The 18,652-nt window shown below is 46.2% G+C and overlaps 1 protein-coding gene across 1 annotated transcript in view; it reads right to left on the reverse strand.

Annotated features, from left to right (window-relative positions):
• LOC309547916 (uncharacterized protein) overlaps positions 1-18,652 on the reverse strand; it is an 84,801-nt gene that overhangs the window by 52,846 nt on the left and 13,303 nt on the right. Inside the window, exons 4-6 of the mRNA XM_082247916.1 lie at positions 14,295-14,461; positions 8,791-9,033; positions 4,847-5,287 (exon numbers count right to left, since the gene is read on the reverse strand). Coding sequence (XP_082104042.1) covers positions 4,847-5,287; positions 8,791-9,033; positions 14,295-14,461 — 851 coding nt within the window. The remainder of the gene's footprint in view (positions 1-4,846; positions 5,288-8,790; positions 9,034-14,294; positions 14,462-18,652) is intronic.

Genomic DNA, 18,652 nt, shown 5'->3' on the forward strand with positions numbered 1-18,652 from the left:
CTTACAGCTGTAATCGCAGCAAAAGGTGGCACTACAAAGTATTAACTTAAGGGGGCTGAATAATTTTGCACGCCCAATTTTTCAGTTTTTTATTTGTTAAAGTTTGAAATATCCAATAAATTTCGTTCCACTTCATGATTGTGTCCCACTTGTTGATTCTTTACAAAAAATTACAGTTTTATATCTTTATGTTTGAAGCCTGAAATGTGGCAAAAGGTCGAAAAGTTCAAGGGGGCCGAATACTTTTGCAAGGCACTGTATATGTATAAAAAGACAATACAATACAAAAGTCCATTAAAATCACGCAACATTGCGGTTGAAGTGTATATTACTGTTGTGCAGGTGTAAACTCAAATAACTACTTCCCGCCCACCCCTGTCAAATGACGGCGGAGCGGTGCGGCTCTTGTTCTGGGATGTCGCCATATGACGGTGCATTAGAAGGGCCTCTCTCGCGCGCCCGCGGGGGGCGCGCAGTGCGGCGATCGTGGTCGCGCCGTGTTGCTAAGACAGGGTGCGACCCCGATCTTGGTAAAGAGACAATGACATGGGTCTTTACCCATGTGATCGGCTGTGTCCAATCACAGCCGGTGTAACGTGAGAATTACCTACCCCGTGAGAAAAACCTACCTACGTCACTTCCTGCCAGGAACAGCTGAGCAGCGCAGCAGTGCGCATGCTCACAGCCCCGGAGACCTAATGGAAGAGCTGAGGATCAGACTAGTGCGCATGCGCACTAGTCTGAATTGATCTCGGTGTCCGTGAAAAAAACCTACCGACGTGGCGGTGACATAAAACAGCTGTGCTGCACTATGAGTCATCTCCGCTCCTGTCCCGGTCACTTCCCTGATCTTGGCTAGTAAATATAAAAGCGGCTGGCGGCTCCGTGATTTATCTTTTCATACAGCCGCCGCCGCTTTTATATTTACTAGCCGAGAGCAGGGTAGTGACCGGGACAGGAGCGGAGATGACTCATAGTGCAGCACAGCTGTTTTAATGTAACTGCTCACGTTACACACACTGCCGTAAACCGGAAGTGACGAGGGTAGGTTTTTCTCACGGGTAGGTAATTCTCACGGAACACCGGTCACATGTAAATGAGGAAGTGCCGTTTATCGACTCGCCTCGCCTCACACTGTCAGAGTGTGTGGCAAGGAGAGCCGATCAGTGGCACCCCCTCAAAGGGAAGTCAAGGACTGGTAATCAGGGCAATGATCATCAGTGCCCTGATTACAGAAAAGTAAAAAAACAGTGCCCACCATCAGTGCCCACAATGCCCACCATCAGTGCCCATAGAGCTGCCAGTAAGTGCCCATTAGTGCCTGCTAATCTGTGCTGCCCATCAGTGCCACCTCTCAGTGCTGCCCGTCAGTGCCGCCCATCAGTGCTGCCCATCAGTGCTGCCCATCAGTGCTGCTCGCCAGTGCCCATCAGTGCCACCTATCAGTGCCCATCAGTGTCGCCCATCAGTGCCGTCTCTCAGTGCCCATCAGTACAACCTCTCAGTGCCGCCTTTCAGTGCACATCAGTGCCACCTATCAGTGCTCATCAGTGCCGCCTATCAGTGCCACCTATCAGTGCCCATTAGTGCGGCATATTAGTACCTCCTCATCAGTGCCACCTCATCAGTGCTCATAAGTGCCACCTCGTTACTACCCATAAGTGCTACCTCATCAGTGCCCAACTGCCCATCAGTGCAGCCTATCAGTGCCACCTCATCAGTGCACATTAGTGAAGGAGAAAATTTACTTATTTTCAAAATTTGGTCACAGAAAAACTTTTTTTTTTTTTATTCAAAATTTTCTGTCTTTTTTTGTAAGAAATAAAAAACCCAGCGATGATCAAATACCACCAAAAGAAAGCTCTATTTGTGTGGAAAAAAAATGATAAAAATGTCATATGGGTACAGTGTAGCATGACCGCGCAATTGTCATTCAAAGTGTGACAGCGCTGAAAGCTGAAAATTGGCCTGGGCAGGAAGGGGGTGAAAGTGCCCGGTATTGAAGTGGATAAACTGTAATGACAGATATAAACCCAATTCATAGCTCTGTCATTACAGTTGATTCGAGGTTACTCCTACACAACAGTAATATACACTTCAACCGCAATGTTGCGTGATTTTATTTGACTTCGGAATATGGTTTGGCTTTTTATACATATATGTAAATTAAATTTTTCACGCACTTTCAATTGTTTTGGTGATATTTTTGCCCTATAAAATCCCACATCAGGGGCTTCTTGCCAATAGAGTCTACATTCCTGAGTGTGCCTATTATGATTTCACTTTTGTGAGTAACATTCTTTGGTTTTATTTATATTAACCACTTTACGTCTGCTCACAGTAATACTACTGCGGCAGAGTGGCTCGTTATCGTCTGACGACGTAGTACTACGTCGTCAGACACTCCCCCTTCTGGGCGGCGCTTTCGCGCCGCCAGAGGCTCGCTCCCGCTGTTTTCATTCACAGCGGGAGTCGGGCCAGGGGAGGAGCAACGGCGATCGCCGCTGCTCTTACCCGATCGTCGGGGATCGAGTCTGGAGATCCGCCCGCTGTGTGTAAAACACAAGCGGGCGGATCTCCATAGTGACAGGGAGTGACAGATCGGACTGTTCAGCATAGCTGGACATCCGATCTGTCCTTCTGTCACTCAGTCACCTCCCCCCCCACACGTCAGTAAGGACCAGGCATACATTAACCCCTCCCTCTCCAATAAAATTAACCCCTTCCCTGCCAGTGTCATTTTTACAGTAACAGTGCATATATATAGCACTGATTACTGCAGTAATGTCACTGGTACCCCCAAAAGTGTCAAAAATGTCAGTCAAGGGTCCGATCTGTCCGCCGCAGTCCCGCAAAAAAAATCGCAGATCGCCGCCATTACGCGTTAAAAAAAAAAAACACCAAAAATGACAGAAATCTTTCCCTTTGTTAGTAAACGCAATAACTTTTGCGCAAACCAATCAAAATACGCTTATTGCAATTTTTTTTACCAAACATAGGTAGCAGAAAACAAATTGGCCAAAAATTTAAAAAAAAATTGGTTTTTACATCTTTTTTGGGGGGAATTTCATATAAAAAAATGTTAAAAATATTGTTATTTTTTCAAAATAAACGCTCTTTTTTTGTTTATAGCGCAAAAAGTAAAAATCGCACAGGTGATCAAATACCACCAAAAGAAAGCTCTGTTTGTGGGAAAAAAAGGACGTAAATTTCGTTTGGGTACGGCGTCGCGCGACCGCGCAATTGTCAGTTGAAGTCGCACAGCGCCGAATCGCAAAAAGTGGCCTGGACGGAAGACAGCAAAATCCTCCGGTGGTAAAGTGGTTAAAGTTCATAAAGCCACCCATTTGATAGATTCCCTTACTGTTGTCATTTCAGGAAAGCCAACTAAATAGACTTATTATTGCTCAGTAATTATCTATCTTCAGATCTGTAGATGAAAGCTTAGAAAGTAGAACTTACCTGGTCACCTGTAGAGGTGTATAGGAAGAGGATTCCTGGGTCTCACGAGCAACGTGGCGCCTCTACCAGAAGGCTTGGTGCTGCGTTCCTCCAGAAGGGAATTCTGTCCTTGTTGGGAAAAAACACAAACACCCTGCCCAGCACTGAGGGGTGGGGAAGCGGCCAGCATGTATTTACTTTGGAACGAATCAAAAAAAGAAAAACGTGTGCGAGTCATATCAAGCGCCATCGTCGTCCAGATTCACAAGGACTTGGAACACAAGTATGCCGAGGGTTGGGCATTTATTCTGTGTCCTGCTATGACCTGCCAGTACCCAGCACTTCTGTGGTTATTCTGTAGAGTTTTTATCACTTTCAGTGACTTTACAATGATTTAGTAACTCTGCCTTGCAGCACTGGGGTTTCTAGTTCAAGCCCTGGAGGACACTTTCTGCATAAGGTTTGCATGTGTGCTTGGGTGGGTTTCCTCCCACGCTCCAAAGCCGTGCTGGGATGTTAGTTGGGTGCTTTCCAACTTGGCCCTTGTGTGTGAGATAGACTTTAGATTGTAAACTCCATGAGCGGACTGATATGAATGCTATATTTAAATTGTCAGCATTCTATAAATCCCTGTAATAATAAAAAAAATGGAAGCTTCAGCTGAATGCTATAAGAAACAAACTGTTTGACATTTAACCAGTTCTGGACCGGAAGGATTTGCCCCCTTAATGACCAGGCCATTTTTTGCGATTCGGCACTGCGTTACCTAAACAGACAATTGCGCGGTCATGCAACACTGTACCAAAATAAAATTGATGTCTTTTGGTGGTATTTGATCACCTGTACGATTTTTATTTTTTTGCGCTATAAACAAAAAAAGAGCGACAGATCTGAAAAAAAAAAAAAATGGAAAATTGATATCAAATACTTACCGTAATTTTCCTTTCCTGATGGACTCCATGGCTGCATACGTTTGGGTAGGCCCCGCCTCCTCTCCTACCCTATAGGACCCCACTCCCATAAATCTTTGCTCCCTTTCAGCATCCATGTTCTGTAACTAGCCTACTGAGGAATTGGGAGGAGACTCCTGCTGCCATGGAGTCCATCAGGAAAAGAAAATTACGGTAAGTATTTGATATCAATTTTACGTTTTCCTGACAGACTCCATGGCAGCATATGTTCGGGAAATAACTCGCTATACTCTCCCGGGTGGGAAGATGCTGAAGAAAAAAGCTTTAATTGGCACCGTCAACTGACTGCACTTGAACACCAAAATTAACAGAGGATAGTGCAGCTGGTTCAACACAATAATGAGAAAGAAAAGTGTTGATAGATGACCAGGAGGCTGCCCTGCATATCACATCAGGAGCGACATGCCTAGAGACTGCCCATGACGTGGAAATACTTTGAGTTGAATGTGCCGTAACCGCCTCCGGAGGAGCCAAGCCCTTCGCTCTGTAGGCCCATTGAATGGCCTGGACAATCCAAGCAGCTACCGCTCTAGAAGAAGCACGCATTCCTCTTTTCTTCCCTTGGAGAAGGACAAAGAGGAAATACGACTGACGGAAGGAGGATGTGGATGCCAAATATTGTTTTAAGGTGTTGCCCACATCTAGGGGATGGAGCGGAGAAGCTTCATCAGTCCTGAAGGTGGTAAGGACTATATCCGTGTTTTCATGGAAGACGGAGGTTACCTTGGGGTTTGACCCCAGCATAGGGATTAGAACCACTCTATCCTGGAAGAAAGTTAAGAAAGGCTCTTTTGATCCTAGATTATGAATCTCAGAGACTCTCTTGGTGGAGGTAATAGCCACCAAAAATACTGTCTTCAGCGTAAGCTCTTTGACTGAAAGAGAAGCCATATCAACAGAAGAGAAGAAGTCCAAGACTAGAGGGAGATCCCATTTGGGGAATCTTGGTTTCCTCTGAGGCCTGAGCCTAACTGCGCCCTTGAAGAATTGCTGGACTAGCTGATGTTTTGCCAATGATACCCCGGCAAAGGCCGAGATGGCCGAGACTTGCACCCGGAGCGAGCTGACCGACAGGGAGAGATCCAGGCCAGACTGCAAGAAACTCAGAACCTGCTGAACTGTAGGTGCGTTCACTGAACCGGATCCCGGAGTTTGATGACTTATATATTTGGACCAGATCCTTTCATAGACCCTGTTGGTGCTACTTCTTCTATAATTCATGAGCGTAGAAATTACCTCCAACCTCCCCCTCTCAAGAACCAAGCCTTGAGGTGCAGACGTGCAGGACATGGGTGCAGAGTAGGACCTTGTGACAGCAGGTCAAACCTGAGGGGTAGAGAGATTGGATCCCGGAAGCGGAGGAGAGACAGCAAGGGAAACCAGGGTCTGTTGGGCCAAAAAGAAATTACCGCCAAGATTTCCACCGCCTCCATTCTCTGTAGAAATTGGAGGATTATTGGCACTGGCGGGAAGGCATAGGCTGTTCGAAAATTCCAGCTGTCCGTGAGGGCATCTACCCCGAACGCCTGAGGATCCCGGAACCTCGTATAGTATTTCCACAGTTTTTTGTTGAGTGGGGCCGCGAAGAGGTCCACTTCCGAAAAACAGCCCCAGGGACAGAACCCAATCGAACACTTCTTGATGGAGAGACCACTCGTTGTTGTCGAGCTTGTATCTGGAAAGAAAGTCTGCTTCCACATTCAGTATTCCTGGAACAAAAACAGCCGAGAGATTGGCCAGATGTTGCTGAGACCAGGACATGATAGGTTCCGTCTCTTGGAGTAGAGACAGGCTGCGGGTCCCTCCCTGTCTTTTGACATATGCCACCGCTGTTTCGTTGTCCAACCTGAGTATAACTGAGGCTCTTTGGATCAGATGGCGGAAGGCCTGAAGGGCTTTGAAGGCGGCCCGCAGTTCCAGGATATTGGACACTACTCCGCGTGTAGGAAATTCCCAACTGCCTTGTGCCACTTCTGACAGACAGTGGGCTCCCCAACCCGTACTGCTGGCATCGGAAGTTACCGTGATCCATGTGACTGTGAATTCCCGAGATTCGCTCAACGTAGCCGCCAGGGAAGACAACCCTTCATGAATGGGGTTAGGTGAATGACCTGAGACATGCTCTCTGATGTCCACTGTTGGAGAAAACCCCTCTTGGAAGGGTCTCAGTTTCCACAAAGCCCACTTCACCATGGGGGCTATGGCCACCAGGGTCCCTACTATCCTCAAACACTGCCGAGCAGTGAGATGGGAGGATTCTAGGGCAAGAGCCACACTGTTTTGAACCACCGGAATCTTTTCTTTGGTCAGAGAGATGGTACACTTCACTGTGTTGAACAGTGCTCCTAGGAACACAAGCGATTGTGTTGGAATTAGGTGTCTCTTCTCGAGGTTCAAGATCCACCTGAAGTCTTGGAGAGTCGAGGTCACTTGTTCTAGATGCAGAAGTAGTTGAGACCTGTCTTGAGACAGAAGGGGCAGGTCATCTAGATAGTGGTGTAACCTGATACCTCTGACCCTGATGAGTGCCACAACTGCCAATAAGGTCTTGGAAAACATGCGAGGCGATGTTGAAAGCCCGAAGGGGAGACATGTGAACTGCATATGAGCACGTCCGATGGCGAAGTGGAGAAACCGCTGAAATTCTCTTGCTACTGGAACGTGAAAATACGCATCCTTCAGATCTATGGATGCTAGCCAGTCTCCTGGAAGAACAGACTGCTGGATCGTGACCAAGGACTCCATCTTGAACTTGTTGAGGTACGTAAGGTCTATCACGGGCCTCCAGGTGCCGTTTTTCTTTTGAACGAGGAAGAGGGGTGAATAGACTCCCTGACATCTTTCTGCATCTGGGACTGGAACTACAGCCTCCTGAGCCACCAAGGTGTCTAGGTAAGAGAGAAGGATCTTCTTTTTCTCTATTGAAGGAGGGAGAGATGTAGCGATGAACCTGGGCCTGGGTATGTTGTTGAAAACCCATGATGACCCAATCCTGCTTCCAGTATATAGGACCATACGTAGGAACATAACACCATATGTATGAGGAGGACAAAAAAGGAACATGGATGCTGAAAGGGAGCAAAGATTTAAGGGAACGGGGTCCTATAGGGTAGGAGAGGAGGCGGGGCCTACCTGAACATATACTGCCATGGAGTCTGCCAGGAAACAATATTTTTCACATTCTGCTACATGACATTCCCGGAAAAAAAATTTGAAAAATCTAAATTTTTCATAATTTTAGGCCAATTTGTATTCTGCTAAATATTTTTGGTAAAATAAAATCGCAATAAGCGTATTTTGATTGGTTTGTGCAAAGGTTATCGCGTCTACAAACTAGGGGAAAGATTTATGTCATTTTAATTTATTTATTTTTTACTAGTAATGGCGGCAATCTGCGATTTTTAGCGGGACTGCGACATTGCGGCGGACAGATTGGACACCTAACCGACATTTTTGACACTTTTGGATGTACCAGTGACATTACCACAGTAATCAGTGCTAATAATATGCACTGTTACTGTAATAAAAAGGGGTAGGAGAAGAAAAGCAGCGTCACCTCATTGTACATAAAAACAATGTAGTAACTCACACAGAGGAAATAGTTGATCAGCAAATGGTGATGGTTCATCTGCAACACTGTAGGGATGTTAGGGAAGTACACTGTGGTGGACATGGTCCTGGCTGTCCATTACAACGATCACCACAGTGTACTTCCCTAACATCCCTACAGTGTTGCAGATGAACCATCACCATTTGCTGATCAACTATTTCCTCTGTGTGAGTTACTACATTGTTTTTATCTACACTGAGGTGACGCTGCTTTTCTTCTCCTACCCTTTTTTGTCTGTTGCAGAGTCCCTCTAGCTCTGTATGAAGCCTGCAGCCACCTCCACCATCCATCTCCACTAACCCCAGGGATTGAACTATCCTGCATACCTCCTAAAAAGACTACCTACAGCCACAGTTGAAACTTTTTTCATAAGATCGAATGTACTTGACTCTTTCACTGGCGCAGGTCGAACGTTGTGTATATGTACCTTTCACTGTTACTGTAATAATGACACTGGCAGGGAAGGGGTTAACCTAGGAGTGATCAAAGGGTTAAGTGTGAGCCTAGGGGAGTGTTTTCTAACTGTGGAGGAGGGACTTATGAAATGATTATAGACTATGGACGAGTATTTTACAAAGCTTTATTAAAAAATTGACAGAGACAATTGAAAGGGACACCCCCCTAGTATTGAATACATTGTATCAGTGTAAATATAACAATAGTTGATTAAACAGTAAATATAAGCATTTTGATTGGATAACACAGTGAACACTTATGTTTAGTGACCCAACGTCCATCAAAATTGACCAATTCTATATGGCACCAATCAGTAACCTTTATTTTTTTCATCAGCTGATGTCCTGGAAGCAGGTTTAGGAGCAACTTGACCTAGCCAATAGTCGGAGATGGCAGTAGGGAGGTAGGATAGAGGGAGGTAGTACAGCTTGCAGTCCCAGCCGGGTGAGTACCGGGTCCAGGGGTGGACAGCGGTCAGGGCGTGCTCCATACAATCTGGGACTTTGTACGTCTTTGGACTGGATGATGCTGGTAATGCTTCCAGAGCCTTGATGCCTGTTGGGTATATCAAAAGTCAAACACTGATCATGGCAACAGTACTGGTTTTAAACAAAAAATATTATAGAGGCGCATTTGTGCGAATTATCTTTATCAGGTGTATACAGACTACCAGGGCCGCCATCAGGGGGGTACAGCCAGTACTCCTGTATGGGGCCCCGGCACATAGGGGGGCCCGGACGGCAGGAAGATCGGTAGGATGACAGCATATCTCCCAACCTGGGCAGGACTGTCCCGCTGTACAGAGGCTTTGTCCGGCATATTTCTGGTGATAAATGTTACCTTGTAGCTCAGAAGGACCTGCAGCAGTGGGAACATTTAGAACAGCCAGGGATTGGCTAACAAACCAGCTGGGTGTGCACTATGCAGCCACAATGAGAGACTGCACCTGTCAAATTCATGCTGTGATGTCGGTAATGGGCAGGACTGCTACTCGGACCCATCCCCTGTGTCAAGCAACACGTGCAAAGGGAAGAAGGAGAAGGAAGATACAGGGAGTGCAGAATTATTAGGCAAATGAGTATTTTGACCACATCATCCTCTTTATGCATGTTGTCTTACTCCAAGCTGTATAGGCCCGAAAGCCTACTACCAATTAAGCATATTAGGTGATGTGCATCTCTGTAATGAGAAGGGGTGTGGTCTAATGACATCAACACCCTATATCAGGTGTGCATAATTATTAGGCAACTTCCTTTCCTTGGGCAAAATGGGTCAAAAGAAGGACTTGACAGGCTCAGAAAAGTCAAAAATAGTGAGATATCTTGCAGAGGGATGCAGCACTCTTAAAATTGCAAAGCTTCTGAAGCGTGATCATCGAACAATCAAGCATTTCATTCAAAATAGTCAACAGGGTCGCAAGAAGCGTGTGGAAAAACCAAGGGGCAAAATAACAGCCCATGAACTGAGAAAAGTCAAGCGTGCAGCTGCCAAGATGCCACTTGCCACCAGTTTGGCCATATTTCAGAGCTGCAACATCACTGGAGTGCCCAAAAGCACAAGGTGTGCAATACTCAGAGACATGGCCAAGGTAAGAAAGGCTGAAAGACGACCACCACTGAACAAGACACACAAGCTGAAACGTCAAGACTGGGCCAAGAAATATCTCAAGACTGATTTTTCAAAGGTTTTATGGACTGATGAAATGAGAGCGAGTCTTGATGGGCCAGATGGATGGGCCCGTGGCTGGATTGGTAAAGGGCAGAGAGCTCCAGTCCGACTCAGACGCCAGCAAGGTGGAGGTGGAGTACTGGTTTGGGCTGGTATCATCAAAGATGAGCTTGTGGGGCCTTTTCGGGTTGAGGATGGAGTCAAGCTCAACTCCCAGTCGTACTGCCAGTTTCTGGAAGACACCTTCTTCAAGCAGTGGTACAGGAAGAAGTCTGCATCCTTCAAGAAAAACATGATTTTCATGCAGGACAATGCTCCATCACACGCGTCCAAGTACTCCACAGCGTGGCTGGCAAGAAAGGGTATAAAAGAAGAAAAGCTAATGACATGGCCTCCTTGTTCACCTGATCTGAACCCCATTGAGAACCTGTGGTCCATCATCAAATGTGAGATTTACAAGGAGGGAAAACAGTACACCTCTCTGAACAGTGTCTGGGAGGCTGTGGTTGCTGCTGCACGCAATGTTGATGGTGAACAGATCAAAACACTGACAGAATCCATGGATGGCAGGCTTTTGAGTGTCCTTGCAAAGAAAGGTGGCTATATTGGTCACTGATTTGTTTTTGTTTTGTTTTTGAATGTCAGAAATGTATATTTGTGAATGTTGAGATGTTATATTGGTTTCACTGGTAAAAATAAATAATTGAAATGGGTATACTGTATATTTGATTTTTGTTAAGTTGCCTAATAATTATGCACAGTAATAGTCACCTGCACACACAGATATCCCCCTAAAATAGCTAAAACTAAAAACAAACTAAAAACTACTTCCAAAAATAGTCAGCCTTGATATTAATGAGTTTTTTGGGTTCATTGAGAACATGGTTGTTGTTCAATAATAAAATGAATCCTCAAAAATACTCATTTGCCTAATAATTCTGCACTCCCTGTATAGCAGCCAGCAACAGAAAGGTATTTTAGAAAGGTAATCATGTGGAAGATGGGGGACCTTTGGGGAAGATAAGGGCAGAGGAGAAGTGTGTGTGTTCCAGAGGTTGTAGCAGCTGGGAAGAGGTGCAGTACAGAGGCATTTACATACATTCGCTACTATGTACAGCTTGGTATGACACTACTCCCGATTTTTAACATTGGCCTTAATGGAGAATCATGGTCAACTTGGTATGGCACTGCTCCCTGTCTAACATTTGTATCTATGGGAAATCTTGGTCAGCTTAGTAAGGCACTACTCCCTATCTAGCACTCTCCTGAACCCTGTGCATAATGCACTCCAGAACCCTGCATTCTGTATCTAGCATTCTCCTGAACGTATTCCTGACCCCTGCACTCTGTACATAATGCATTCCTGATCTCTGTACGGGGATGGGGTTGTGAATTTGTGGAGGGATTTGGGGGGTTGCGCTGTGAGGGGTGATTGGGAGGGATTTCTGCTAGGAAGAGGGATTGGGGGAGGGGGTGATAATATAATTTTGATATTTTCGGTGTAGGGGGGGGGGCCCTGTCAGGTAGGCTGTATGGGGCCCCAGGATTTCTAGCGGCAGCCATGCAGACTACGGCCTGCAGGTCCCAACTGACCCACTACAAGATTTTATCTGGCCCACAGCTAGGGTCAGTGGTGTGTCCTCAACATGCACTGAGGACTCAGGTAAGCAGAGGCTGCCTGTGGTCTTACCCCCACCCTCTTTGCAGTCTGCAGCATAGTTTCCTGCTGGCATCCCTGCAACCAATGAAGTACTGGTTCCTGGTTCCTCAGAATTCACAATAGAACAAAACTTCCTCCACCCAGACCTGCTCCGCCTCATAGCTCCCATCCTGTTGGTACATCACTCTGTACCTTACAGTGATTGGGGGGGGGGCCTCTGATGGGGACCCTAATGTAAGGGGGGCTCTGATGGAGACCCTAATGTAAGAGGGGGGGCTCTGATGAGGACCCTGTCAGGAGAGGGGGCTCTGATGGGGACCCTACTGTAAGAGGGGGGTCTGATGGGGACTCCAATGCAAGGGGACTGCTCTGATGGAGACCGTAATGCAAGGGTTGGTTTGATGGGAACCCTAATGTAAGGGGGGCTCTGAAGAGGACCCTAATGTAAGGTGGGCTCTGATGGGGACCCTAATGTAAGGTGGGCTCTGGTGGGGACCCCAATGTAAGGGAGGCTCTGATGGAGACTTTAATGTAAGGGAGGCTCTGATCGGGGCCCTAATATAAGGGGTCTCTGATGGGGAATGTAATACAAGAGGACTGCTCTGATAGGGACCCTAATGCAAGGGGACTGCTCTGATGGGGACCCTAATGCAAGGGGACCGCTCTAATGGAGTTCCTAATGTAAGGGGGGCTGCGATGGGGACCCTAATGTAAAGGGGGCCCAGATGGGGACCCTAATGTAAAGGGGGCCCAGATGGGGACCCTTATGTAAGGGGGGCACTGATGGGGACCCTAATGTAGGAAGGGGCTCTGATGGAGACCCTAATGCAAGGGGGGATTCTGATGGAGACACTAATGTAAGGAGGGCTCTGATGGAGACCCTAATGTAAGGGGGGCTCTGATTGAAACCCTGATGTAAGGAGGGACTCTGATGGAGACCCTAATGTAAAGAGGGCTCTGATGGAGACCCTAATGTAAAGGGGGCTCTGATGGAGACTCTAGTGTAAGGGGGGACTCTGATGGAGACCCTAATGTAAAGTAGGCTCTGATAGAGACCCTAATGTAAGGGGGGCTCTGATGGAGACCCTAATATAAGAGGGGGCTCTGATGGAGATCCTTATGTAAGGAACGACTCTGATAGAGACCCAAATGTAAGGGGGGGCCCACATGGGGACCCTAATGTAAGGGGGGCCCACATGGGGACCCTTATGTAAGGGGGGCACTGATGGGGACCCTAATGTAGGAAGGGGCTCTGATGGAGACCCTAATGCAAGGGGGGACTCTGATGGAGACACTAATGTAAGGAGGGCTCTGATGGAGACCCTAATGTAAGGGGGGCTCTGATTGAAACCCTGATGTAAGGAGGGACTCTGATGGAGACCCTAATGTAAATAGGGCTCTGATGGAGACCCTAATGTAAAGGGGGCTCTGATGGAGACTCTAGTGTAAGGGGGGACTCTGATGGAGACCCTAATGTAAAGTAGGCTCTGATAGAGACCCTAATGTAAGGGGGGCTCTGATGGAGACCCTAATATAAGAGGGGGCTCTGATAGAGAACCTAATGTAAGTGGGGCTCTAATGGAGAACCTAATGTAAGTGGGGCTCTGATGGAAACCCTAATATGGGGGGGGGGGGCCTGATGGAGACCCTAATGTAAGGGGGGCTCTGATGGAGACCCCAATGTAAGGGGGGCTCTGATGGAGACCCTAATGTAAGGGGGGCTCAGATGGGGACCCCAATGTAAGGGGGCTCTGATTTGAAAGGGAGTCTGATCGGGACTCTAATGTAAGGGGCAACCCTGTTGTAATCAAAACTGTCCATTGGCGACGCTTTAAAGTTAAAGAAGGACCCCTTGTGGTTAGGATGCAGCAGGCCAGCAGCTTGGCAGAGGACCTAGAAAACAGCGGCAATCGCTGTAGTAAGGGCAGCTACTAGAGTAATTATCCAATTCCACAGCAGTCCCACAGGTATGGAATATCTATCTTACCTATTTAAATATGCTGAGTAGTTTTGCATTGATATGTGATCAAGACCCAACCAGAGACAAAATGCGTTGCCAGCGAGCGTTATAACATGGTTTTAAAAAAGATTTTTAAAATTGAATTTTAACAGAGGTATCATTTGAGGTCTGCTGATCATCACATAAGAATTGTTTCCTGCTGGAGACATGGATCCTGTAATCCTATCTTCAGGAATGAGGGGAAACTTTCTGCTGTAGGGTGACAACGCTGCTCCTCTATACAAGCACAGTGAGCGTTGTCCCCTAGTAGGATTGGAAGTGTGTAATAGGCAGGATCAGAAGGTAAAAATAAAGGGGAAAAAGGTAAAAAATAGAAACTTTAAGGAAAGAGTCATGAGGCTCAGACAGACACTTGATACATAAAAGCCTGTTGGGTAATTGTACACCAATGGCTATGAACACTCAGGTGTGGTGTGCTCTCTGCAGTAACAAAAAGCTGCAGTTATGTGTCTTTATGTTATAGCTTACATTGCTTGAGGTAGTCCTCTCCATAGCTCTCCTTAATATGCGCTGGAAGTTTTTCCCACATTCGGTTGATGTTATTTATATAATTATCCACAGTCTTGCACGCAGGGGTTTGGAAAGCTCCTGGCTCAATGGTAGAAACCTTTACACCAAAATAACGCATTTCCCTCCTGGAGAATAGAACCAGTACAAATGTAATAAAAGGTTTCCTATAAATGTTTTAACACAGACCACAAAATCATTTTGGACTTTATTAACCAGTTCACCAATTCTCACACCTGTACATCGTCTACGAACCGTAGCAATTCTTACATATCTTCTTTGGGCCTACTGATTCGGAAATACCTTGTCATTTTGTAACCACCTCAGTTCCGGAAGGTTTTGTCCCTTCATAACCAGGACATTTTTTGCTATTCAGCACTGCGCTCTTTTAACTGGCAATTGCGCGGTCATGCAACACTGTACCCAAATTAAATTTATATATATTTTTTTCACACAAATAGAGCTTACTTTTGGTTGTATTGGTAGGCCCTTTTCACATGATCAGACCGACCAGGTCTGCTTGTCCGTTTTTGCAGGTGGACCTGATCAGGCCACCCATTCGCCTCTATGGGGAGGTGGACGTCAGCGGACTTGTGTCCACTGACACCAGTCTACCATCCAATCCGACAAGATCTGCTGAAAACAGGCAGATGGCGATACACACTGATGTAATGCGTATGGGGGAGGAGTTTTGACGTTACCCGCGGCCGCCCGGCATGATTCACGATCTGCTAGCTGTCTGCATTTGGCACCGTGTCAGTGCTATATTTGTGAGTAATTTTACTGTGTATTACTTCAATAAATTGTGTTAAAGACAGAGAGCATTAGATCACTTTTTATTTTATATGACTGATCCGTCCAAGCTGTGCATGGATTTCTGTGTGAGGACCAGATTCATTGTTGGTTATTGCATTGGCCTGGTGACCCCTAGTGGTCGAATAGTGGAGGTGAGAGGCAGTTTGTTTCTTGGTGGATGGGCATTATACACGGAACAACATTGCATGGAGTGTATTTCATCTATCTTCACTCAAGGCCTCCTTCCCTGATTACCAACCTGCTCATGTCTATGGCTTTATTATTACATTATTTCATTTCATTTTAATTATTTATGCGCTGCACCATTTTTCTTTGTTTATCACTTCTGAGTTTTTTTGGTTGACCTTCAGTGTCCAGTAGCAATCGATCTAGGTTTAGGTGTGCGAGATCTAGCGCTGAATACCTTTCTTCAAATGTGTTAGGAATGAAAGGATGCTACATCGTTTGAAAGAAATGATAATTGTCAACCTACAGAGGGCTAAATTCAACGACACCCCAAAAATCAAAGACAAAAAATGATGCAGCAGGCTAGTCCATTTTGCTGAAATTTCATTGCAGCAACTCAAAATGGTACTCAGTAGTTTCTATGGCTCCCACATGCTTGTATGCATGCCTGACAATGTTGGGGTATGCTCCTAATGAGACGATGAATGGTGTCCTGGGGTATTTCCTCCCAGATCTGGACCAGGACATCACTAAGCTCCTGAACAGACTGAGGTGCAACCTGGCGGCATAGGATGGACCAAAAAATAATGTCCCAGAGGTGTTCTATTGGATTTAGGTCAGGCGAGCATGGGGACCATTCAATTACACTGAATTTCCAGGGGGAGGCCACTGACATTTTTTTCCCTACTCATCTTTCCTGACTGTTTTTCACAAGTTTTGCATTTGGCTAGGAAGTTGCACAGGCAGAAGTTGCACAGGCAGTCCAACTCCTCCAGGATGGTACATCAATACGTGCCATTGCCAGAAGGTTTTCTGTGTCTCCCACCACAGTCTCAGGAGCATGAAGGAGATTCCAGGAGACAGGCAGTTTCTCTAGGAGAGCTGGACAGGGCCGTAGAAGGTTCTTAACCCATCAGCAGGACTGGTATTTGCTCCTTTGTGCAAGGAGGAACAGGATGAGCTCTGCCAGAGCCCTACAAAATTACCTCCAGCAGGCCACAGGTATGATTGTCTCTGACTAAACATCCAGAAACCGACTTCATAAAGGTTGGCCTGGGAGCCCGATGTCCTCTAACGGGCTCTGTGCTCACTGCCGGGCACCATGGAGCTTGATTGGCATTTGCCATTGAACACCAGAATTTGCAGGTCTGCCACTAGCACCCTGTGCTTTTCACAGATGAGAGCAGGTTCACCCTGAGCACATGTGACAGACATGAAAGGGTCCTGGAGAAGCTGCAGAGAACGTTATGCTGCCTGTAACATTGTCCAGTTTGGTGGTGGGTCAGTGATGGTCTCGGGAAGAATATCCATGGAGGGACACACAGACATCTACAGGCTAGACAATGGCACCCTGACTGCCATTAGGTATTGGGTACAAATTCTTGGACCTATTTTCAGACCTTACGCTGGTGCAGCGAGTCTTGGGTTGCTCCTGGTGCATGACAATGCCTCTTGTGGCGAGAGTAGGCAGAGGATGAAGGAATTGATACCATTGAATGGCCCCCATGCTTGCCTGACCTAAATCTAGTAGAACACCTCTGGGATATTATGTTTCAGGCCATCTATCTCCTCCAGGTTGCACCTCAGTCTTTTCAGGAGCTTAGTGATGCCCTGGTCTAGATCTGGGAGGAAATACCCCAGGACACCATCCGTCGTCTCATTAGGAGCATGCCTAGACATTGTCAGACATGCATACAAGCACGTGGGGGCCATGCAAACTACTGAGGACCATTCTGAGTTGCTGCAATGAAATTTAAGTAAAATGAACTAGCCTGCTGCATCATTTTTTCACTTTGATTTTCGGGGTGTCTTTGAATTCAGCCCTCTGTAAGGTGATCATTTTCATTTCCATCAAATGATGTGGCATCATTTCCTTCCTAACACATTACCCAGTCCATACCAGTATAGATCCTAACACATTACCCAGTCCATACCAGTATAGATCCTAACACATTACCCAGTCCCTATCAGTATAGATATCTGATGTGTTTTCAAAGTATTACTTTAATTTTTTTTGAGCAGTGTTGTTTATTAACACTTGAAGGACTCCAAAATCATGCAACTATGGAATGCAACTTTGATACAACTGTAAGCACTGTTCCCGTAGGGCTTGCTGTGTGTTGACTTCTTAGGCCTCCCTCTGGTAACCTGCAGGCAGTCACTAGGGGATTTTTCACATATCCATCCTTACTCCCACTTGTTCGTTACTCAAACAGTCTAGGGTGTTTGGATTTCATACTTATTGTAGACCTAGATGGGAGAAAGGAATAGTGAAATACTCCAACTCAACTATTCACAGTAGATAACAACTGTCACTTGGCCTCACCGGATTACTTGTGGAAGCAGACACGCTGCTTTTAATATAGTGCCACTTGTATGGAAGAATTAAGTCCTCTTGCTCTCTCTAGTAGCAGAATTGACACAACTACTTTATCTTCAGGACACTCTCTAGCATCCCCTTGACTGACCCCTGTCCACTGACTCTTCCACTGAAGGAATGGTCCTCACATGATAGGCCCCATGACACAGATCTGCATCCATTTTAGGCAGAATCAAATCCTTTCAAGTGTCCCCCTTCCAGTCAGTTTTGCTGGACATCTGGGTTCAGTTCCTATCTAACTTTCAGGCCCTCAGATCAACCACCCGAGGCCGCATGGCAACTTCTACAAAGGATGGGCAGGCGCCCCCTCCCTCCAGGACCCCGCTCTCCAGTCCAAGACCTTAAGCACATGTGCCCTTGGCATTTATACAGTCTCCCAGCATGCAGCAAGGCACTTTCCTCTGCCAAACCCCATGACTGTAACAATGCCTGTGCCCTCACTTGTCAGGTTTCCTCCCACTGTCCAATATGTCTCCCTATTGGACCAGTGTGAAACATTTCAGACAAGCTGAGCTGCACCTGAGCACCATGAGCAGATCCTACCAATGGATCCTGCTCTCTGGTAGGCAAAGAGCAATATACATTTACCTGGCAATCTCTCTGGTAAGCAGAAAGACCCAAAAACTATACTCTCTCTTCTAGGACCTACAGTATCTGACAAAAGTGAGTACACCCTTCACATTTTTGTAAATATTTTATTATTTGTTCAGTGTTGTCACATGAAAAGATATAACACTTTGCTACAATGTAAAGCAGTGAGTGTACAGCTTGTATAACAGTGTAAATGTGCTGTCCCCTCAAAATAACTCAACACACAGCCATTATTGTCTAAACCGCTGGCAACAAAAGTGAGTACACCCCTAAGTGGAAATGTCCAAATTGGGCCAAAAGTGTCAATATTATGTGTGGCCACCATAATTTTCCAGCACTGCCTTAACACTCTTGGATATGGAGTTCA

This window comes from Pelophylax lessonae (assembly GCF_965119305.1).
Source record: "Pelophylax lessonae genome assembly, chromosome: 2".
NCBI classification, from domain to species: Eukaryota; Metazoa; Chordata; class Amphibia; order Anura; family Ranidae; genus Pelophylax; species Pelophylax lessonae.